General features: G+C 43.1%; 1 protein-coding gene across 1 annotated transcript in view; it reads right to left on the bottom strand.

Moving 5' to 3' along the window:
* The window catches only part of LOC111978435 (stonin-1), a 29,206-nt gene extending 11,608 nt beyond the window's left edge, over positions 1-17,598 (bottom strand). Inside the window, exons 1-5 of the mRNA XM_070448682.1 lie at positions 17,559-17,598; positions 1,642-2,944; positions 1,334-1,531; positions 862-1,002; positions 182-701 (exon numbers count right to left, since the gene is read on the bottom strand). Coding sequence (XP_070304783.1) covers positions 182-701; positions 862-1,002; positions 1,334-1,531; positions 1,642-2,844 — 2,062 coding nt within the window. The 5' untranslated portion in view covers positions 2,845-2,944; positions 17,559-17,598. The remainder of the gene's footprint in view (positions 1-181; positions 702-861; positions 1,003-1,333; positions 1,532-1,641; positions 2,945-17,558) is intronic.
* Positions 17,599-25,045: the final 7,447 nt, after the last annotated feature.

The following is a 25,045-nucleotide window of genomic DNA, read 5'->3' as shown; positions in this document are numbered from 1 at the left end:
ACTGATTAGGGAACATAAGTTACATTTTAACATACATTTACCGAAACATGTTTCAATATAGGCTAACATGTAAAATCAAGCCAAATCAGAATAAGCCAGCATTCCATACAAACAGGGATTATCAATAGAACATCATCAATCGATCATCAAAGACAGCCAGACTATTCCTCTTAGTCCTTACCCATGTTCTTAGCAGGCAGTCTGTCGATCCTCCACACCATGGCCGAGTACACATTCTCATACTTGACTGTCCCCACGGTAACCTGCATGACCGGCTGTGATTCAACAGCACTGACTGTCCCCAGACACGCGTTCCGGTTTATCCTGGCCGTCAGGGATTTTCGTCGTAGCAACGTCACAGTACGTGACACCTTCACCCAGTCCGCCGGTACCGGGAAACGGATCAGAACGTTCTCGCAGAGTGGCTCAGTCTCCGACACTCCGGTAAATGACGGGAAGGCGGCTGACATGTTGAGAAAGGCTTGGAGTTCCACGTAGGCCCCTTGGACAGTCACCACGGCTTTGACGGAGAACGGTAGGTTAGTACTTCCCAGGGCTAACGTCTTGTAGCGCATCAGTTCTACTCTACAGGCGTCCGGAGGAGAGAACTTGAGCAGCCGGGACCTGTGGAACTCCAAGTCATTGATGCACTTGTGGAAGTGGCAGTCACTGATCTCCATCCAGCCCTCAAGGAGGTCATCCTGAAAGACCACAATGGAAATTAAAGGACCACAATTGAAATAGACCTAAGTCAACCTTTTTGTGTCATCCTGGATGATTCTACTAATTGTGTTGTCTTTTGATATGCAGGCTAAATTGTATGTATGTGTTGATATGTGTGTTAAGAAACTAACACCCAACCTCCTCAGAGCCAGAGCCGTAGCTGGCGTCGAAGCGGACGAGCCCTAGGTCGTTGAGAGCCAGGAAACACTCTCCTGGTCCGTTGAGGAACGCCAGGCAGTGGATCCTTGTCATGGCTGCCCGATCCATCACCACACCGTTCTTAAAATGTATTTTAAGATTTTAGTCAATGAGAGTTTGAGTGGCAAAAAAAGGATCCCCAAGGAGCATGCAATATGTCAAAAACAGAAGGTAAGGAGTCATTTTTGTGAATGATTTTAGCAAAAGACATTCATAGAAATGTATTACCTTCTTATTTAGGCTTTCAATTTGTATATAATAAGTAACAGCAAGTAATTCATGAGTTTTTAATAACGACCTGTAATAATGCTGAAATACCAATGAACTACACTAACTACTAGGTACATTTCCTGAAGAGACTGTGTGCTATCTTACAGTAGTTGTATGGTAGTGAAAGAAGAAGTAAATGTACCTTGTCCAGCTGCACCCAGAGGTGGTCTGTGATCTGCAGTGTCATCTCCTGTTCCTCGTAGTGCCGTTTTTGTGACAGGGGCGGAGTCAGCCTAAGAATCTCCTCCTCCATGGTCTCTAACAGATCCTCCATGTCGCCGTATTCCGTGGTTCCAAATTTCAGCAGCTGCTCCACCTCAGCCTCGTGGGACACCTCCAGCTTCAAATCAAATCAAACTTTATGCATTGTTGATTGTTGATTAAACGCCAAGCTAAAAACATGTTTTTTATAAAAAAGTGATTAAAAAAAAAAGTAAAATGCCCTCTTACCTTGTGGTTGTAGCGCTTCTTCTCTGTGTAAGACACGTGCTCCACCTTAACTGTCTGGATCTTGCGAGGCTCTCCYTTGCTCTCCAGCTTGAGATCTGACAACCTGCAGTGAGGCTGCAGCTGGAACTCTTTGAAGGGCTTCTCCAGTCCTTTCTCATAGTACATKTGGAGCACGCCTCCAGACAGCAGACGCAGGTAAATGGGGCCCCACTGTCGGGACGACATTCGGTTTTTCTTCTCTGGGATCCTCAGCATTAAAGACCAGCCGTCTCTCTTCTCGCTACGGAACAGACTGTGAGAGACAAAGGCTGCTGATGGTCCCTCCCTGACGTCCTCCTTGTCTCTTACTCCTCTCCTCCCCCCTCTATCCATCCCTACTCCTTCCTCTGTGTCATTGTCTTCCTCGGCCCGCAGGCCCTCCAGCTTGTGGCAGATGTAGGAGTAGGAGCTCTGGAGGTGGTCTGGTCGAGGAAGATCGTTGCTGTCTTTCGGCTGGATGAAGAAGCGAGGCAGACTAGAACCTCCACCCTCAGAGTCGGAAGAGGAGCTCCCAGAGTCCATGCTATGCCCACCAGCCCCCTCCCAGAATGGGTTGAAATGCCCCGGGTCCCCCTGGAAGGAGGGGAAGGGACCGGGGCCATCGGAGACAGAGACGTCACTCTGGGGATGTGGGGTGGTGCCTGTGTGGGTGGCCTGGTCTAGGCCTGGGGGAGAAGAAGAATGCATGGTGGTAGAGGCAGAACTAGAGAAACTACGGAAGAAGTCGTGCTGATCCCAGGACCTGCAATGGAAAGGTAATGCACTGCTAGGAGGAGCCTCCCTTACCGGCGTGCAGAGAGGAGTGTTGTAGGGCACACAGGAACTTCCATTGATGTTAAAATGCATTGGAGGGGAGCTGAATTCAAGGGAACTGCTGAAGTTCCAGGATGGATCTCCCAATGGGGGCAGTACCAGCTTTAGGCCATTGGGACGGGGGACTGTCTTTAACCCTGTCGTTGTCACACTACCTGGGTGTGTCTTCAGGGCTGTAGAGGCATAGGAAGGGGGTGACCCTATCTTTGCCCCTGGTGACTTCAGTGGTGTTAAGGCCAACTTTGTCCCACTCCCTGGGATCTTCAGGGGTGTTGAGGCAAAAGAAGGGGACGTAGATGTAGTACACTCATCCTCGAAGGTCACCCAGTTTGGATTGTTCATGGAGCACATGGCTGTGTTTTTTTGGCATCCAGGTTCAAGTCAGTACTTCCTGGTTCTGTTGTTGACGTTATCCTCAGACTCCACCACAGAGGCCTTCCCTGCTGAAAAGCTGAACAGAACATTGTCATAGATTAGAACATACAGAGTAACAGCATACAATGTTTTTCTGTAGAATCTACAGGTGTCAGTGGAGACTGGTGGGAGGAGCTATAGGAGGACGGGCTCATTGTAATGGCTGGAATGGAATTAATGGAACAGAGTCAAACATATGGTTTCCATATGCATGATGTGTTTTATACCGTTCTATAAAATTCCATTCCAGCCATTACAATGAGCCCGTCCTCCAATAGCGTCTCCCTCCAGCCTCCTCTGGCAGGTATTATATATTGGTGCATTTGCTATGAAATATACTGTATCAGGCATCTCTTATTTACACCAATACATAACCTCACAATCCCCCCTAGTGAGCATTCTGTCTAAGAGACCTCTCCTACAGTTAGTGTTGCCGGAGACTTTAATGCAGGGAAACTTAAATCAGTTCTACCAAATCTCTATCAACATGTTAAATGTGCAACCAGAGGGAAAAAAATTCTAGATCACCTGTACTCCACAAACAGAGACGCGTACAAAGCTCTCCCTCGCCCTCCATTTGGTAAATCCGACCACAACTCTATCCTCCTGATTCCTGCTTACAAGCTAAAATTAAAGCAGGAAGCACCAGTGACTCGGTCTATAAAAAAAATTGTCAGATGAAGCAGATGCTAAACTACAGGACTGCTTTGCTATCACAGACTGGAACATGTTCCGGGATTCTTCCGATGACATTGAGGAATACTCCACATCAGTCACTGGCTTTATCAATAAGTGCATTTGAGGGACGTCGTCCCCACAGTGACTGTATGTTCATACCCCAACCAGAAGCCATGGATTACAGCAACATTCGCACTGAGCTAAAGGGTAGAGCTGCCGCTTTCAAGGTGCGGGACTCTAACCCGGAAGCTTACAAGAAATCCCTATGCCCTGCGACGAACCATCAAACAAGCAAAGCGTCAATACAGGGCTAAGATTGAATCATACTACACCGGCTCCGACACTCGTCGGATGTGGCAGGGCTTGAAAACTATTACAGACTACAAAGGGAAGCACAGCCGCGAGCTGCCCAGTGACACACGCCTACCAGACGAGCTAAATCACTTCTATGCTCACTTCGAGGCAAGCAACACTGAGGCATGCATGAGAGCATCAGCTGTTCCGGACGACTGTGTGATCACGCTCTCCGTAGCCGACGTGGTAGTAAGACCTTTAAACAGGTCAACATACAACATGGGGGCCAGACGGATTACCAGGACGTGTGCTCCGGGCATGTGCTGACCAACTGGCAGGTGTCTTCACTGACATTTTCAACATGTCCCTGATTGAGTCTGTAATACCACATGTTTCAAGCAGACCGCCATTGTCCCTGTGCCAAGAACACAAAGGACACCTGCCTAAATGACTACAGACCCGTGGCACTCACGTCTAGCCATGACAGTCTTTGAAGAGGCGGTGGTAATGGCTCACATCAACACCATATTATCCCAGAAACCCTAGACCCACTCCATTTGCATACCACCCAAACAGATCCACAGATGATGGCAATCTCTATTGCACTCCACACTGCCCTTTCCCACCTGGACAAAGGAACACCTCTTTGAGAATGCTGTTCATTGACTACAACTCAAGCGTTCAACACCATAGTACCCTCAAAGCTCATCACCAAGCTAAGGATCCTGGGACTAAACACCTCCCTCTGCAACTGGATCCTGGACTTCCTGACAGGCCGCCCCCAGGTGGTGAGGGTAGATAGCAACACTCTGCACGCTGATCTCAACACTGGAGCTCCCCGGGGTGCGTGCTGCAGTCCCCTCCTGTACTCCTGTTCACCCACGACTGCATGGCCAGGCACGACTCCAAACACCATCATATATTTGCTGACGACACAATAGTGGTAGGCCTGATCACCGTCAACGATCGAGAACAGCCATAGGGAGGAGTCAGGACCGGTCGCCGTTGGTGCCGAGAATACAATAACCTCCTATTGCCTACTCACCAAGCCACGCTAAGGAGATGATTTGGACTACAGGAAAAGGGCATCCGAGCAGTCCCATTCTCATCGACGGGGCTGTATTGGAGCAGGTTGAGAGCTTCAAATTCCTTGGTGTCCACATCAACAACAACACTAGAATGTCCAAACACACCAAGACAGTCGTGAAGAGGGCACGACAAAGCCTATTCCCCTCACGGAAACTAAAAACATTTGGCATGAGATCCTCAAAAAGTTCTACAACGCTGCTCATCGCAGCATCGCTACACACGGTTGCGATCACTGCCTGGTACGGCAATTGCTCGGCCTCCGACCGCAAGGCACTTCACAGAGGTAGTGCGTACGGCCCAGTACATCACTGGGGCAAAGCTGCCTGCCATCCGCCAGGACCTCTACACCAGCGGTGTCAGAGGAAGGCTAAAAATTGTAAAGACCCCAGCCACCCCAGTCATAGACTGTTCTCTATCTACACAGCATGCGCCGAAAGCGTCGGAAGTGTACGATCCAAGTCTAGGACAAAAAGCTTCTCAACAGTTTTTACCCCCAAGCCATAAGACTCCTGAACATCTAACCAAATGGTTACCCGGACTATTTGCATTGTGTGCCCCCCCAACCCCTCTTTACGCTGCTGCTGCTACTCTCTGTTTATCTTATTTGCATAGTCACTTTAACTATACATTCATGTACATACTACCTAAATTGGCCCCGACCAACCGTGCTCCTGCACATTGGCTAACCGCGTATCTGCATTGTGTCCCACCACCCGCCAACCCTCTTTTTACGCTTCTGCTACTCCTGTTCATCATATATGCATTAGTCACTTTAACCATACCTACAGTGTACATACTACCTCAATAAGCCTGACTAACAGGTGACTGTTGGTTGAATGATTTAATAGCTGGCGAGTTGACTGTTGGTTGAATGATTAATAGCTGGCGAGTTGACTGTATTGATATGATTTAATAGCTGGCGAGTTGACTGTTGGTTGAATGATTAATACTGGCGAGTTGACTGTTGGTTGAATGATTTAATAGCTGGCGAGTTGACTGTTGGTTGAATGATTTAATAGCTGGCGAGTTGACTGTTGGTGAATCGATTTAATAGCTGGCGAGTTGACTGTTTGGTTGAATGATTTAATAGCTGGCGAGTTGACTGTTGGTTGAATGATTTAATAGCTGGCGAGTTGACTGTTGGTTGAATGATTTAATAGCTGCGAGTTGACTGTTGGTTGAATGATTTAATAGCTGGCGAGTTGACTGTTGGTTGAATGATTTAATAGCTGGCGAGTTGACTGTTGGTTGAATGATTTAATAGCTGGCGAGTTGACTGTTGGTTGAAATGATTTAATAGCTGGCGAGTTGACTGTGGTGAATGATTTAATAGCTGGCGAGTTGCAGACTGTTGGTTAATGATTTAATAGCTGGCGAGTTGACTGTTGGTTGAAATGATTTAATAGCTGGCGAGTTGACTGTTGGTTGAATGATTTAGAATGCTGGCTGAGTTGTGGATATGGATTGAATGATTTAATAGCTGGCGATGTTGACTGTTGTTGAATGATTTAATAGTGGACTGAGTTGACTGTTGGTTGAATGATTAATGTATGCTGGCGAGTTGACTGTTGGTTGAATGATTTAATAGCTGGCGATTGATTGAACTGAATAGAGTTGATTAATGATAATTGCGGCGAGTTGGACTGTTTGGAAGCTGCCTTGACAATGATTTAAGATTATAAGCTGGCGAGTTGACTGTTGTATTGATATGATTAATAGCTGGCGAGATTGACTGTTGTTGCTTGATTGTGAATGAATTAATAGCTGGCGAGTTGACTGTTGAGGTCTTTGAATGAATTTTTAATAGCTGGCGAGTGTTGACTGTTTGGTTGTGAATGATTAATAGCTGGCGAGTTGACTGTTGGTTGAATGATGTAATAGCTGGCCGAGTTGACTGTTGGTATTGAATGATTTAATAGCTGGCGAGTACTGTTGGATGTGAGTTACTGCAATGACTGATTTAATAGCTTGGCGTACTGTTTGTTGAATGATTAATAGCTGCGAGTTGACTGTTGTGAATGATTTAATAGCTGGCGAGTTGACTGTTGGTGAATGATTTAATAGCTGGCAGGTTGACTGTTGGTTGAATGATTTAATAGACTGGCGAGTTGACTGTTGGTTGAATGAGTTTAATAGCTGGCGAGTTGACTGTTGTTGAATGATTTAATAAGCTGGCGAGTTGACTGTTGGTTGAATGATTTAATAGCTGGCGAGTTTGACTGTTGGTTGAATGATTAATAGCTGGCGAGTTGACTGTTGGTTGAATGATTTAATAGCTTGCGAGTTGACTGTTGGTTGAATGATTTAATAGCTGGCGAGTTGACTGTTGGTTGAATGATTTAATAGCTGGCGAGTTGACTGTTGGTGAATGATTTAATAGCTGCGAGTTGACTGTTGGTTTGAATGATTTAATAGCTGGCGAGTTGACTGTTGGTTCAATGATTTTAATAGCTGGCGAGTTGACTGTTGGTTGAATGATTTTAATAGCTGGCGAGTGACTGTTGGTTGAATGATTTAATAGCTGGCGAGTTGACTGTTGGTTGAATGATTTAATAGCTGGCGAGTTGGCTGTTGGTTGAATGATTTAATAGCTGGCGAGTTGACTGTTGGTTCAATGATTAATAGCTGGCGAGTTGACTGTTGGTTCAATGATTTAATAGCTGGCGAGTTGACTGTTGGTTTCAAATGATAATAGCTGGCGAGTTGACTGTTGGTTGAATTATTCAATAGCTGACGAGTTGGGTTGTTTCTTTTATTGGTGGCAAATCAGCAAATAGTGCCATGTGGTAATATTTAGCCCAACACAAGAGAACAATACTGAATACATAAAGAAGTTAGAGAGGAGGAGAAAGTAACATCTTGCTCTTTGCGGTGTCTGTGTCTTGTCACCAGTCAACCACACACACAATCCCTGTGTTCTCCCACTGGAATTGAAGAGGATAAATATAGAAACACTGAACATGCTAGTGGACACCGATGAGTAACATCTGTCTAAACGCTACAGCTGCAGCCTTGTTGAATGAAAAGGCAGAGAGGTGCAGCTCTGCTCTGTCAGCAACTACCAGAGGAATTGGGGTCGATTTCAATTTGTGTTGGACTTCAGCTCCCTCCAACTCAAAGGTGGTGAAAAGTGGAATACATTGGAGTTGGAATAAAATGTAGGGTTTTGGAAATTGTACATAGATAGTGATGGATGAAAATACCATGCTCTAGTGGGAAATGTGGAAGATGGACTGGAACTGAATCAGAGGGGTTGGGTATTGTTCATTACGCCAAATAGAAAACACAGGCTTTCCTTGGACTCGTCCAATAAGAAATACCTATTTTCGTTTTCTGTTGCAAAATGTTTTGCTAATGAATACAAGGACACTGCTCTGCTCTAGTCAGTTTTAGCAGCATTCAGGAAATGTGTCACTGGCACTCGAGCAGAGAACCAAGAACCAAACACTGGAACAGCTGGTGAGATATGGGGCACAGACACTACTACTTAACTCATATGACTTAATGAGTTACACCTCATATATTGTAAACCTCATCCCCAGGCTAACTGCCAAAGAGCCGGCTGGTGGCCAAATCTAATAAAATGATTACTGCATAGTCTATTATGTGGTAGCAGTTGATTCATTTGGTTGAGGTGTGGAAATATTGCCTTGTCCCAGATCTGTTTTGCAAGACATCACTAACAGATCTGGGACAAGGAACTTGGAAATATAGGCTAGTACATTAACCTGAGCTCTGATGTCATCCATGCCCTCCACCATAGCCTCGACACCAGCTGTCATAAGTTTCCATGTTAGAGAATACTGTAATGTCTTGCAATGCCAGACTACCTCCACCCAGCACAATGGAGAGCAGACACGCTGTAATCATCATACAATCTAGCAATTGATTCCCAGTCAACAGACGCAAAACACCGGTTTCAATCTGTATCCATCACAGCCACCAACCTCACCACAGAGATACAGGCCTAACTTCTAAAAAATAATCTAAGCACAGTAGTTACTCTGCAATCTCCTTACCAACTCCCTACCCCCACTATTACATTTACCACAGCCAATGGGTTACAGCCTACAGTATGTATGAAGACAACTAGTGGCACTGGAAAAGTTCCTTTCATGCTATAAATAACTATGGAGGGAGCTCAGGGGCTGTAGGAGCCCAAGGGAGCGTCTCAGAGTAGAAATGCTGATCTGGGATCAGTTTAGCCTTTTAGGTCTTAATGAATAAGATTACATGGACCTGATCCCCGATCAGCACTTCTACTCTGAGACTTTTGTATTTTTATTTAACTAGGGAAGTCAGTTAAGAACAAATTCTTATTTACAATGATGGCCTACACCGGCCAAACCCGGACGACACTGGGACAATTGTGCACCGCCCTATCCCAATCACGGCCGGTTGTGATACAGCCCGAAATCGAACCAGGATCTGTAGTGGCACCTCTAGCACTGAGATGCAGTGCCCTAGACAGCTGCGCCACTCAGGAGCCCAAATTATACATACTGGGCCCAGCATGGTAATGGGGCTGTCAAGGCCTGGAGAGCTGGGTCGTTCTAATGAGGACTAAGGAAGTTAGATATGGCAGGTATGTCTGTTATGGTTCACCCTCAGCTTCTCCCTCCGTCTTATGGACTGAACTGTGGTTTGATCTAGCAGTGTTCCAAGAAAGATCGAACCTTGTAGACTACAGGCTAACTGAGCTATGGTTTCAAAAGTGCATCAGCCTTAACGTCATATCCTGCCATTATCCCTGCTGTTTAATGGTTATTTCAATTCATCCCATTGATTCAGGCCTGTTGAAATGACAGAATGTGGCTTTTAGGGAAGAAGAACCTTGTATTGAGGCTAACTGAACTCCTGCAGGCAATTTCACTCCCAGACAGTACTGCCACCTCCAGCAGCCTGTTACAAAGAGATGGAGCAGAGAAATAGCCTGGTCCCAGATGCATTGTCACGCTAGCAGGAGTTGGCATGAGAGTGCAAACGGATTCAGCACCAGGCTAGTAGCAGGGGGAATGAAAGGTTAATAAATCTGCAGAGGCAGAAGAAGGACATTCCTATCATTCCTAAGGGACAGAGCAACATGCACACAGGAAATACCAGCCTACTCTGCTGCTCCCACACAACTCACTGTCACTGGGATCACAGACAATATATACCACATTGATTACACTGTACTGTAGATGTCACTCATGTCTGGTTGCTCATGTTAGTAGAGTTATGATTGAAACCTGAACTTTTAGATTGCTTTGTCCCCAGACACAGATTAAACCTAATCCTAATTAGTTTTTTAGTCAAGGACTAAAATTAAAAAGGTGGTGTCTGTGAAACCACCTTTACTGTACGAGCCTATTTTGTAAGGGCAAGCCTCCTCAGTGGTCTGATAACTAAATAAGAAGCATCTGATCATAATGTTTGCATCATATGATAGCTCGCTCTCCAGTAATGTTTGTCTCACATGATATAAATCATCCTTTTATAATGACTTGAAATGAGAGAGACAGTGGATGAAGATAAAGACAGGGAAACACCAAAGCTCCTACACGATGGCTAWGGAACTTTTTCACTTCAGGTCATGTATTTCCCAACATGACTTGAGTAAGTGACAAACAAGCCACATTTAGAAAAAGATCCACCTCAATGTGACTTCCCTTGTTAAATAAAGAACCCTCTGGTTATGTAGTCTGTAAAACTGTCAGACGGAGGTGACGGGAGATGAGTTGAGTCACGGACATATTTATTTTCTTACTTGCATCCATTGCTCTGTATATGCATTATTTGAGTGTGGTTACATTTCTCAAGCCCCATAACTCAGGTGTTTACCAAAACAAGTGGCAGGTCGAATCCCAGATTGCCCCTTTAAAAGTTGTCATCATGACCTTATTTAACTTGTTCAGTGGAATTTACATGAATATCTATAAGACTACTGTTTTCTGAGTGTTTGAGCATATCGTTTTGCTCCAGAACTTTGACAGAATTCTTAATAGAAGAATATCCCATTTAATTTGGAATCAAAGACTCCCTGCTGTGACAAGAGATTCATGCCCCCTGTAAGTGCTACTGTGCACTGCAAGTCCCCCTGCTATTGTGCTGAATTAACTGTGTGATGACCCATTTCAACAGGGAATAAAATAGACTACAGTCCCTACCTTTGTGAAATGAGCCAAGTCTGTCTGTCCAGTGTACAAGAACGCCTACTTGAGTGACCGCTGACCTAGTGGTTTTAAGATTGACAGATTCACTATAATGACATGAGAAAATGTTGCCTGCAGGCCTACCGCAGCCCATTTTTCAGTGAAACTCTGGCATAGAGACAATTGTTGTTTTGCCATGTATTGTTCCAACACAGACTGTACAAAGTTCTCTGTAAAAATTCAACCGTGTTGTGATCGTCCATGACTCATTCCTATACCGCCAGAGGAAACTAGCTTCAACATCAGGGCAGGAACGATGCAATGTCACAAAAGGAGAATTATCCTACCTGTGCTTTTTTACCTGTTTTCGTTGTTTAGTCATTGAAACTATGACTTTCGACTGAGGTAAAGACAGATTCAGGTTGGATATTCGATGGATATTCACCTGTAGTTTTCCTTACGTCCACCAACAGCAGTTAGGGACCGTCAACATAGTGACAAATAAAAAATTCTAATTTAAATATCTCTTTAACCATTACTCCTAAAACTTTCGAAACTGGTATAGACACACATTGCACACACTTTTTTTAGTTGGTTTACATCTCACATTATTTTAAATTATTTATTTTTGAAATTCAATAGCGCCTTGGTCATGTGACCCACACACCATAAACAAGGTTCATAATGTACACTCAGTGGGCCTACACACCCTTTTGTTTGTCCATTTGCATCTCATGAGATTTTACGATAAATTTTAAAATATTCAAATGTCAATAGCTCCTTAGCCTTATGACCTACAACCCTCAAACTATTTTCAGAACATCCAGTCACTAACCTTAAACATTGCACACCCTTTAGTTCATCCATTTTCATCTCAGGTGATTTTACATGGTGTTCTTTATTTTTCCATTGTTTCTAATTTCAATAGCTCTCTGGTCATGTGACCTAAAACCCTCAAACTGCTGTCAGAATATCCACTGACAAGCCTTATATAGATATTGCACAACTTTTTGTTTGTCCATTTTCATCTCAAACAATTTTACATACACTACCGTTCAAAAGGTTGGGTCACTTAGCTTTTCTTTCTAAAACAAGGACATTTCTATTTGTTTGTCCATTAAAACATCAAATTCATCCCAAATACAGTGTAGACATTGCTAATATTGTAAATGACTATTGTAGCTGGAAACGGCAGATTTTTTATGGAATATCTACATAGGCGTACAGAGGCCCATTATCAGCAACCATCATTCCTGTGTTCCAATGGCACGTTGTGTTAGCTAATCCAAGTTGATCATTTTAAAAGACTAATTGATCATTAGAAAACACTTTTGCAATTATGTTAGCACAGCTGAAAACTGTTGTCCTGATTAAAGAAGCAACAAAACTGGTCATCTTTAGACTAGTTGAGTATCTGGAGCTTCAGCATTTGTGGGTTTGAATACTCGTCAGTCTATTCTTGTTCTGAGAAAGGAAGGCTATTCCATGCGAGAAATTGCCAAGAAACTGAAGATCTCGTACAACGCTGTGTATTACTCCCTTCACAGAACAGCGCAAACTGGCTCTAACCAGAATAGAAAGAGGAGTGGGAGGCCCCAGTGCACAACTGAGCAAGAGGACAAGTACATTAGAGTGTCTAGTTTGAGAAACAGACGCCTCACTTTTTTTCAACTGGCAGRTTCATTAAATAGTACCCGCAAAACACTAGTCTCAACATCAACAGTGAAGAGGCGACTCCGGGATGCTGGCCTTCTAGGCAGATTTGCAAAGAAAAAGCCACATCTCAGACCGATAAAAACAAAAGATTAAGATGGGCAAATGAACACAGACACTGGACAGAGGAAGATTGGGGAAAAAATGTTATGGACAGACAAATCTAAAGAAGAACATRCGTGAGACGCAGAAAAACATGAAAAGATGCTGGAGGAGTGCTTGACGCCATCTGTCAAMCATGGTGGAGGCAATGTYATGGTCTGGGGGTGCTTTGGTGGTGGTAATGTGGGAGATTTGTACAGGGTCAAAGGGATCTTGAAGAAGGAAGGCTATCACTCCATTTTGCAACGCCATGCCCTGTAAACAGCGCTTAAATTGGAGCCAATTTCCTGCTACAACAGGACAATGACCCAAAGCACAGCTCCAAACTATGCAAGAACTATTTAGGGCAGAAGCAGTCAGCTGGTATTCTGTATATTATGGAGTGGCCATCACAGTCACCGGATCTCAACCCTTTGAGCTGTTGTGGGAGCTGCTTGACCGTATGAAGTGCCCATCAAGCCAATCCAATTTTGTGGGAGGTGCTTTAGGAAGCATGGGGTGTAATCTCTTCAAATGACGTCAACAAATTGAACTAAAATGCCAAAGGTCTGCAAGGCTGTAATTGATGCAAATAGAGGATTCTTTGACGAAAGCAAAGTTTGAAGGACACAATTACTATTTCAATTAAAAATCATTATTTATAACCTTGTCAACGTCTTGACTATATTTTCTATTCATTTTGCAACTCATTTCATGTATGTTTTCATGGAAAACAAGGACATTTCTAAGTGACCCCAAACTTTTGAACAGTAGTGTACATTTTATAACTTTCAAATTGAAATAGCTCCTTAGTCTTATGACCTACAACCCTCAAACTAGGTTCAGAATATCCACRGAGGAGCCTTATATGTAGCACAACCTTTTGTTTGTCCATTTWAACACAATTTTACATACATCTTCAATGTTTCTAATTTCAATAGCTTTTGGTCATGTGACCTACTGGACTCAAACAAGGTTCATAATGTACACGCAGTGGAACTACACATTGCATACACTTTCGTTTGTCCATTTTAAATCTCACACGGTTTTACATGATTTTTTTRCATTTCAATAATTCCCTGGTCATGTGACTTACAACCCTCAAACTACTTTCAGAATATCAATTTACTCGCCGTAAATATACAGCTGAAGTCGGAAGTTTACATCCACCTTAGCCAAATCCATTTAAACTCAAGTTTTTCACAATTTCTGACATTTAATCCTAGTAAAAAATCCCTGTCTAAGGTCAGTTAGGGTTAGCAGTTTATTTTAAGAATGTGAAATGTCAGAATAATAGTAGAGAGAATGATTTATTTCAGCTTTTATTTCTTTCATCACATTGCCAGTGGGTCAGAAGTTTACATACACTCAATTAGTATTTGGTAGCATTGCCTTTAAATTGTTCAACTTGGGTAAAACATTTTGGGTAGCCTTCCACAAGCTTCCCACAATAAGTTGGGTGAATTTTGGCCCATTCCTCCTGACAGAGCTGGTATAACTGAGTCAGGATTGTAGGCCTCCTTGCTCACACATGCTTTTTCAGTTCTGCCTACAAATTTTCTATAGGATTGATGTCAGGTCTTTGTGATTGCCACTCCGATACCTTGACTCTGTTGCCATTTTGCCACAASTTTGGAAGTATGCTTGGGGTCATTGTCCATTTGGAAGACCCATTTACGACCAAGCTTTAACTTCCTGACTGATGTCTTGAGATGTTGCTTCAATATATCCACATAATTTCCCTCCTCATGATGCCATCTATTTTGTGAAGCGCACCAGTCCCTCCTGCAGCCCAACATGATGCTGCCACCCCCATGTTTCAAGGTTGGGATGGTGTTCTTAACCTGCAAGCCTCCCCCTTTTTCCTCCAAACATAACGATGGTCATTATGGCCAAACAGTTCTATTTTTGTTTCATCAGACCAGAGAACATTCCTCCAAAAAGTACAATCTTTGTCCCCATGTGCAGTTGCAAACCGTAGTCTGGCTTTTTTATGGCGGTTTTGGTGCAGTGGCTTCTTCCTTGCTGAACCTTTCAGGTTATGTTGATATAGGACTCGTGGATATAGATACTTTTGTACCTGTTTCCTCTATCTTCACAAGGTTCTTTGCTGTTGTTCTGGGATTGATTTGCACTTTCCGCACCAAAGGACATTCATCTCTAGGAGACAGAACACGTCTCCTTCCTGAGCGGTATGACGGCTGCGTGGTCCCATGGTGTTTACACTTGCGTACTATTGCTTGTACAGATGAACATGGTACCTTCAGGCGTTTGGAAATTGATCCAAAGGATGAACCAGACTTGTGGAGATCTACAAATTTTTTTCTGAGGTTTTGGCTGATTTCTTTTGATTTTCCCATGATGTCAAGCAAAGAGGCACTGAGTTTGAAGGTAGGCCTTGAAATACATCCACAGGTACACCAATTGACTCAAATTATGTCAATTAGCCTATCAGAAGCTTCTAAAGCCATGACACCATCTAAAGCCATCATTTTCTGGATTTTTCCGAGCTGTTTAAAGGCACAGTCAACTTAGTGTATGTCAATTTCTGATCAACTGGAATTGTGATACAGTGAATTATAAGTGAAATAATCTGTCTGTAAACAATTGTTGGAAAAATTACTAGTGTCATGCACGAAGTAGATGTCCTAACCGACCTGCCAAAACTATAGTTTTAGCCAAAACTAAAACTATAGTTAACAAGAGATTTGTGGACTGGTTGAAAAACAAGTTTTAATGACTCCAATCTAAGTGTATGTAAACTTCCAACTTCAACTGTATCTATGTGAGAGTGGTTTCTCGGCCCTCACTAGCATGAAAACTAAATACAGGCACAGACTGTGTGGAAAATGATTTAAGAAAGACTCTCTCCAATACAACTGTCTTTACCTCGGTTCACAATTTCGAAGAACAAATAAGGTTTTATATGTAAGATGGTTAAATAAAGAGAAAAATGATTGATTATTATATTATTATTTGTGCCCTGGTCCTATAAGAGCTCTTTGTCACTTCCCATGAGCCAGGTTGTGACAAAAACTGACTAATTCTAATGTTTAATAAATGTATCATAGTGTGTGTGTGTGTGTGTGGCAGATGTACAATGACGGCAAAAAACAACATTTGAGAGTGTGCTGACCCTGGTGCTAGAGGGGGTACGCAGCTGGAGGTTGAATGTTTGAAAGGGTACGGGACTATAAAAAGTGTGGGAACCATTGCCATAGGTGAACCTGCAGAAGGATCATTAACGGGTTGTCAGCCGCCGGCGCGGGGCTGTGCTCCAAAAACAAAATGCTGCTGTGGGCTGGGTAGGGGGCTCACTCCCCCCATCTCTCCCTTCCATCGGCGCGGGGTTCTTGGCCGGGAGGGTGGCTTCCGGTCCTGCCGAGCTCGGTTCCCCGCATCTCCATGTCGCCTGGGTTGCGCCCGACTGTCTACACACCCCCTTTCCCCGTTAGGCACGGCCACATGGTGCACCTGTGGGCAGGTGAGTCGGGCACGTCTGAAGGGGATCTGGGGTTGCCAGTGAACCGGGTCTTCCCGTCTCGGTATCCAACATCAAGAGCTTGGATCTCACCCAGGTCCCTTGCGCTGCTCCGGGTACCTAGCCAACCGCTCTGCGCTCCGGCGCAGGCGGGGGATTAAGGTCTCCCCTCCCGTCGATTCAGCAGCGGCGGAGCACATTTCAAACTCAAACTTTTTTGCTCCGTGAACTGTGGTCTCTCGCTCTGGCGAATGGCGGGTGGGGGAAAGGACAAACTAAAGGGTGTGCAATGCGTGGGCCCACTGAGTGAACATTCGGAACCTTGTTTGAGTCCAGTATGTCACATAACCAAGGAGCTATTGAAATTAGAACGTTTGAAAAATTCATGTGAAAACATGTGAAATGATAAATGGACAAACTAAACGGTGTGCAATGTCAAGGCCCACTGAGTGTACGTTCTGAACCTTGTTTGAAGTCAGTAGGTCACATCACCAAGGAGCTATTGAAATGTAACATTTTGAAAAATTAATGTAAAATTTAGTAAGATGAAAATGGACAAGCTAAAAGGTGTGCAATATAGAAGTGTAGTCAGTGGACATTCTTAACCTTGTTTGAGTCAAGTAGGTCACATGACCAAGGAGTTTTTGAAATTCAAAGTAAAAGAAGTTTGTACTTTGTTTAAGCTCCCTAACTAATTAAACTAGGAATACAAAAAGCTGCTCACATTTACACATGTTTATTAGCTTTGGAAAGCGAATTAATGTCCAAATCATGAAAATAAGATTACATTTATTTGGAGTCTGTGGCTCAAGTGGTTTGAAAGCACGAATATCCAAGTTGAAACTGTCTTTACCTCGGTTGACTACCCATACTAGTTTTTCAGCAAATAATATGACTGAGATTCAGGTAAATTGTTAATGTATAGGCTGATTCCGTTATAAAGCAAATTCCACTCTTATTTTGTTCAAGAAAAGTAAATGTTTAAGATAGGCAAGATTCGATTTGCCCTGAATAGAATAGACAACTTTGCACGGTGTTGTTAACAGAAGTTGTCCCCAAAACAGAAATCGGCAATTGTGTAGCTTTGCTTGTTTCTTTTAAGTTGCTTTGAAAGAGCAATGAGATGGAAGTTGTCAATTGAGTTGCTAGAGGAAACTCGCGATGAAATCCAAAATACTCACGTTCTCCACAAATCCAGAATGAACAACAATCAGGACATGAGGTCTGTTAGGGTTGCGTAAGTTCAACTGAGATAGGAACAATAGGACACCTGAACTTGATTAAAATAATTGTTTAATTCAAAAGTTTATAAATGGCAAATGCATTTTTCGTATATACGGTCCATGCCCCCACCCGCAGGGTGGAAACAGAGAGACACTTTGTACTGACAAAGACATTATAATAAATACTCATGACAGAGATAGTTCCCACTTCCGAGCCGGCCTGTCAGAGTAGAGACTGGGCGTGGTTTAGACTTACCCAGCCTATCGTTGATGTTGGCACCTAAGCTAGTCCTAGCCCCTTTGCGCTCTCTGTTGTCCCGTCGCTGTTGCTGTGTAGATTACGCTTCTTCACCCCAAAGACTGGGGTCAGACAGCTCTGTAATATTGTCTGAGCTATTCACACCTGTTATACAATGTCCACTGTTCTCGCTCAAGGCTAACTACAGCTTCCCAGCTTCTTATCTGAGCTAACTGTTACTTTCGGCACACCACACAGACATCCAGGCGCCCAGACCAACAGTTAGCTAATATTCAATCACATTTAATACAGTTGCTAATCACGTTTGTTATAGTATTCAATCACATATGATACAGTTGCTAATATTCAATCATGTTTGTTATAGTATTGGGTTATAGTGCATTACTCAGACCTCACATATGTTTTTCGTGTGTATAGTTTATCTGTTATTGTCTATTCAGCAGTCTCCTGATTCGCCCCCCTCCTGTGTCTCTCTAAGATTAGCACAGTCTCGGTCACACAGTACAGATTCACACTTCTGATACATTTGTTGCATACACACACATATTTCATACAGTACAGCGCTATCTTTAACACACACACATTTCAGGCTGATATCATGGTTAGGCCCTGAACACTGGTAAGAGTGAGAACAATGGAAAATGCAGGTTCACAAGAGTCAGCAATTCAAACCTTAATACATAAGAAGCCCTACTGTTATAGTTAGTTAAGCATGTCAAAAACTATAAAACCCACAATTCTTATTTTCAGTTAAAACAGCATAAATCCCAATATGCAAGTCCGAAAGGTTTTTCTCAAAATGGCGAGAAAGCTGCCGATTTCCTATCCCCTTTAGTCTACCGGGGAAAATTAACAGGACGTCCCTGCTAAAAGAATAGCGGAGCGTGTGAAGGAATGGACCGACGGATGCAAATATTTCTCCCACATCTCATCTGACCGAATGATGACGAAGCTTTTGACGTGATTGGGAGTCTGTTTTTGCCAATGGTAGAAGTGGCCTGAGAAGTAGTTATTGTAAGTTATTGTCTACAATAACAAAGCGATAAAACATTAGCCTACAATGTTTCTAGTGCAAACAGACATTAGCCTCCTTAAATGTTACGTTACATCGTTTTCACTGCAACCAGCTGGACATATACATTGTTATCATACGCCTAATTGGAAGCTTTATGAATACAATAGTGTCCTTTAACTTTATACAACAGTAATACAAAAGTAGCCTAATAAAGCACATTTTCGGGATCTGAATCTTTTTTCCTTTCCAGGGGATTGACTCGTGAGAAATTGGATTAGAACAACAAAGGGTGTCTGTCAAATATCCTCTTCCCCGATCCCAGTCAACTCACACGGATTAGGACAGGGACAGAATGTGTCTGTCAATAAACCTCTTCCCAAACTCCAGCCTCGTCAACMAGGTTACATCAGCAGTGTAGGCCTAATTACAGGCTATGGAGACTGGAGAGGCTAGGTAATAAATGATGARCAACTAAGAACATCTGAAGAGAGTAAAACAGAGATTTGAGTTGCAGTCTGGCAGATGTTTACAGTGGTGCCCCTTCTTTCAAGGCAGGTTACATTTTTGTTGTTGTTGCCTGTTTTGCATGTTATTTTGGTATGAATACGTGTCACATCAGTTTGCAAACAATGTAAACAAATATTTTACAAATCATTGAATTAATAAATCTGCATACAAAAATTCTCTTTTTTGCTTTTCGACCTAGCTCAGTGCTTTCTGTGGTGGTGTGGCAACCAGTGTAGGGGTTGGTGATGTTCTCTAGTTGAGCCATGATTGACTCAGTGTTCTGTCACTCATTGGGACACTATGTCACTACAAAATCTACTGGGAGAGCTCTAAAATGCAAGCCTCTTGGGTGCTGCCATAGAGTTACATTAGAAGTGCCCATCCAAGGCTCAAGGTCATGCCACAGATACAATTACGTCACATCACGTTATATCTACAGTAGCTTTGATTGTACTGATCATGTCAACATCATACTTTCAAAATCTTCGCTAGCAAGCTAGACAAGCAGTCATCTTCATGAATCATGTCGACAATCTACTGGCAAATCCTTTTAATATGAAAATATATATATATTTTTTTAAACTTACCGGTGCTCATCGGCCATTGGATATCAACATTACACAATTGTAAATTCAACAAAGTGGTTTGGTAGGAATCAGTGGCTAACTGTAAGCGTTGCAAAGCAGTCACTAGCATGCTATTCAGTGGTGTGGGTGTGTGGTCCAAGTCACTGTTTAATATCTATGCAGTCACTTTACCCCTACCTACATGTACATGTATTACCTCAACTAACCTGTATCTCCCCACATTGACTCCGTACCGGTACCCCCTGTATATAGCCTCGTTATTGTGATTTTATTGTTGCACTTTTATTTTTTGACTTTATTTTATTTAGTACATATTATTCTTAAAACTGCATTGTTGGTTAAGGGCTTGTAAGTAAGCATTTCACGGTAAGGTCTACACCTGTTGTATTCAGCACGTGACAAATCAAATTTGATTTGGATTTGATTTGGGATAGGGTCTTGTTTCCTGAATTTCCGCCTGACTGACGTGCCCAAAGTAAACTGCCTTTTACTCAGGCCCAGAAGCCAGTATATGCATATAATTGGCAGCATTGGATAGAAAACACTTTGAATGAACACAGAATTGATATGGCAGGCGAAAAACTAACCAGAATTCTTTAAATTTTTAGGTCCTAGGCTTTGACAATGGAAAGCTATGGGTCCTATGTAATTCCGGCTCCCAGCTTGCAATTCCTATGGCTTCCAGTAGATGTCAACAGTCGTTATTCAAGGTTTCAGGCTTGTTTTTTGAAAAACAAGCAAGAATTTGGAGTTTTGGTGAAGAGAGCACAACGCGCACTTACTAATTTTACTTTCCTATTGAACATACTACTTTCCGTATGAAATATTATAGTTTATATACATTTTAGGGTACCTGAGGATTAATAGAAACGTCATTTGACTTGTTTGGACGAAGTTTAGCGGTAGCTTTTTGGACTCCTTTGGCTGCATGTTGAACGAGTGGATTACTGAAATCAATGGCGCCAACTAAACTGACTTTTTGGGATATAAAGAAGGATTTTATCTAACAAAACGACCATGTTGTAGCTGGGACCCTTGGGATTGCAAACAAAAGATATTCAAAAGTAAGTGATTCATTTAATCGCTATTTGTGTAGCCTGTGCTGGTTGAAAAATATGTTGTGGGGCGCCGTCCTCAGACAATCGCATGGTATGCTTTCGCTGTAAAGCCTATTGTAAATCGGACAACGCAGTTAGATTAACAAGAATTTAAGCTTTTAAATTACATAAGATACTTGTATGTTCATGAATGTTTAATATTACGATTATTTATTTGAATTGCGCGCCCTCCAATTTCACCAGATGTTGTCGACAGGTGTCCCGGTAGCGGGATGCCAATCCCTAAGAAAGGGTATTTTTTCCAAGCTTAAAAAGATAAAACAGTCAACACCGTGGACCAGAAAAGGTTGAAAACATTGGCCATGGTGTCAAACCAGCATGACTTCTGCCGTGTACAAAACAACTGGAAACTCGGAACTGGGTAATCTCAGACTTCAGTGAGTTCAACACAACTGCGAACTCAGATAAAAGAGCTCAGACTGGGAAAATACGTTTTGAACGGTCATCCAACTCAGAATTCCATGTCGGGAACTCGGTCCTCTTTCTAAAGCTCTGACCTGAAGATCACTGACATCATGATTCAACCTTGTTTTTTCCCCCATAGTTCCCAGTTGTCTTGAAAGCACCATCAATCCAGAGAATGCCAGACTTTGATGACAAAAAATGTACAAAATGTGCCCACAAGGKCCGCAGCACCACCTTCCTGTTCAAGTGAGCATAGCACAAGGTGAGTCCAAAAATATATTGTATGCTGCTGCATAAATTATGTAATATGCCATTGAGATGTGTACAGTGCCTTCGGAATGTATTCAGACATTTTCCAAATTTTGTTACATTACAGCCTAACTCTAAAATTGAATAAATAATTTCCCTCCATAATGACAAATCAAAAACGTTTTTTTAGACATCTTTGCTCATTTATAAAAAATAAACAGTAGGCTAAGTTATGAGGGGAAAAGGGACAAAATTATTTGACTGGACATGACTTGGAAAGGCACACACCTGTCTATATAAGGTCCCACAGTTGACAGTGCATGTCAGAGCAAAACCCAAGCCATGAGGTTGAAGGAATTGTCCAAAGAGGTCCGAGACAGAATTGTGTTGAGGCACAGATCTGGGGAAGGATACCAAAACATTTCTGCAGCATTGAAGGTCCCCAAGAACACAGMGGCCTCCATCATTCTTAAATGGACGAAGTTTAGAACCACCAAGACTCTTCCTAGAGCTGACCTAACTGAGCAAACGGGGGAGAAAGGCCTTGGTCAGGGTGGTGACCAAGAACCCGATGGTCACTGACAGAGCCAGTACGTCACTGGGGCCAAGCTTCCTGCCATCCAGGAGCTATATACTAGGCGGTGTCAGAGGAAGGATATCCTACTTGAGTAAAAGTAAAGATACCTAAATAGAAAATGACTCAAGCAAAAGTCACCCAGTAAAATACTACTTGAATAAAGGTCTAAAAGCATGCTTGCTGCTACGCCACCATGTCTGTGTCAATGACTGATTTCAACTGTATTCCTACACTTTGCACTTCAAAATAAATCTCCGCTCAGTTAAAAATACACACAAGAATAACTAATTTATTTATCATAGTGATTCAGGAGTAACATTAAAACAGAATAATATTCCCAACCAACATTAGACAACTATACAGAAAACAAGTACATGAAGTCCACGATGAAATTTGATATTTGATATTAAATATTATGAGATTGAGATGAACAAAATAGCAGTGCAGATGGTACTCTTTGCTAAGTGTAGAGATGTACACTGCTCAAAAAATAAAGGGAACTTAAGACAACACAATGTAACTCCAAGTCAATCACACTTCTGTGAATCAAACTGTCCACTTAGGAAGCAACACTGATGACAATAATTTCACATGCTGTTTGTGCAAATGGAATAGACAACAGGTGGAAATTATAGGCAATTAGCAAGACACCCCCAATAAAGGAGTGGTTCTGCAGGTGGTGACCACAGACCACTTCTCAGTTCCTATGCTTCCTGGCTGATGTTTTGGTCACTTTTGAATGCTGGCGGTGCTTTCACTCTAGTGGTAGCATGAGACGGAGTCTACAACCCACACAAGTGGCTCAGGTAGTGCAGCTCATCCAGGATGGCACATCAATGCGAGCTGTGGCAAGAAGGTTTGCTGTGTCTGTCAGCGTAGTGTCCAGAGCATGGAGGCGCTACCAGGAGACAGGCCAGTAATCAGGAGACATGGAGGAGGCCGTAGGAGGGCAACAACCCAGCAGCAGGACGCGACCTCCGCCTTTGTGCAAGGAGGAGCAAGGAGGAACTGCCAGAGCCCTGCAAAATGACCTCCAGCAGGCCACAAATGTGCATGTGTCTGCTCAAACGGTCAGAAACAGACTCCATGAGGGCCCGACGTCCACAGGTGGGGGTTGTGCTTACAGCCCAACACCGTGCAGGACGTTTGGTATTTGCCAGAGAACACCAAGATTGGCAAATTCGCCACTGGCGCCCTGTGCTCTTCACAGATGAAAGCAGGTTCACACGCCACATGTGACAGACGTGACAGAGTCTGGAGACGCCGGGAGAACGTTCTGCTGCTGCAACATCCTCCAGCATGACCGGTTTGGCGGTGGGTCAATCATGGTGTGGGGTGGCATTTCTTTGGGGGCGCACAGCCCTCCATGTGCTCGCAGAGGTAGCCTGACTGCCATTAGGTACGGAGATGAGATCCTAGACCCCTTGTGAGACATATTGCTGGTGCGGTTGGCCCTGGGTTCCTCCTAATGCAAGACAATGCTAGACTCATGTGGCTGGAGTGTGTCAGCAGTTCCTGCAAGAGGAAGGAATTGATGCTATGGACTGGCCCGCCCGTTCCCCAGACCTGAATCCAATTGAGCACATCTGGGACATCATGTCTCGCTCCATCCACCAACGCCACGTTGCCACCACAGACTGTCCAGGAGTTGGCGGATGCTTTAGTCCAGGTCTGGGAGGAGATCCCTCAGGAGACCATCCGCCACCTCATCAGGAGCATGCCCAGGCCATTGTAGGGAGGGTCATACAGGCACGTGGAGGCCACACACACACACACTCTGAGCCTCATTTATGACTTGTTTTAAGGATATTACATCAAAGTTGGATCAGCCTGTAGTGTGGTTTTCCACTTTAATTTTGAGTGTGACTCCAAATCCAGACCTCCATGGGTTGATAAATTTGATTTCCATTGATAATTTTTGTGTGATTTTGTTGTCAGCACACTCAACTATGTAAAGAAAAAAGTATTTAATAAGAATATTTCATTCATTCAGATCTAGGATGTGTTATTTTAGTGTTCCCTTAATTTTTTTGAGCAGTGTATAAATATTTGTAATAAATGACAATTACAACAATACTGAATGAACAATGAACACTTTATTTAACTTAATATAATACATAAATAAAATCAATTTAGTCTCAAATAAATAAGGAAATGTTAAATTTGGTTTAAATAATGCAAAAACACAGTGTTGGAGAAGAAAGTAAAAGTGTAATATGTGCCATATAAAAAAGCTAACTTTTAAGTTCCTTGCTCAGAACATGAGAACATATGAAAGCTGGTGGTTCCTTTTCCTTTTCCACAGCAGTTTTGCCTCCCCCTGCTGCCTTACAGAAGTGCTCTCCCCTGTACTGGCTGTGGACAAATTATTTTCTTTTAGGCTTGACACATATCTTACAGGGGAAAGCAACAGATAACCTCCTCTTCCTCACAGGTCCATTACCAGCCTTCGCATCTCTCCTCCTCAAATCTGTGGACCTGGTCAGGGGGAGGCCTTTATGAGGGTGGAAGCGGCAGCAACTCTAGCATTAGGGYGTTTGCTTGTTGMTAGGCGCCGCTTAGCTGTCCTCCTGACCCCCTTGTTGCTTCTGGATGGAGCTGGCTTCAGGTTCTTGTCTACAGAGGAACACACAGGTAGTGGCTTATTATAACACATTACACAAAGGGAAATTGCTATAGTCAAACACACAAATGTGAATTTAAGAGAACTCACCTTTGGGGGGGGGTT

This window comes from Salvelinus sp. IW2-2015, linkage group LG18 (assembly GCF_002910315.2).
Source record: "Salvelinus sp. IW2-2015 linkage group LG18, ASM291031v2, whole genome shotgun sequence".
Taxonomy (NCBI): Eukaryota; Metazoa; Chordata; class Actinopteri; order Salmoniformes; family Salmonidae; genus Salvelinus; species Salvelinus sp. IW2-2015.
Note: the sequence above shows the minus strand (reverse complement) of the source record. Positions and strands in the feature narration are given on the sequence as shown.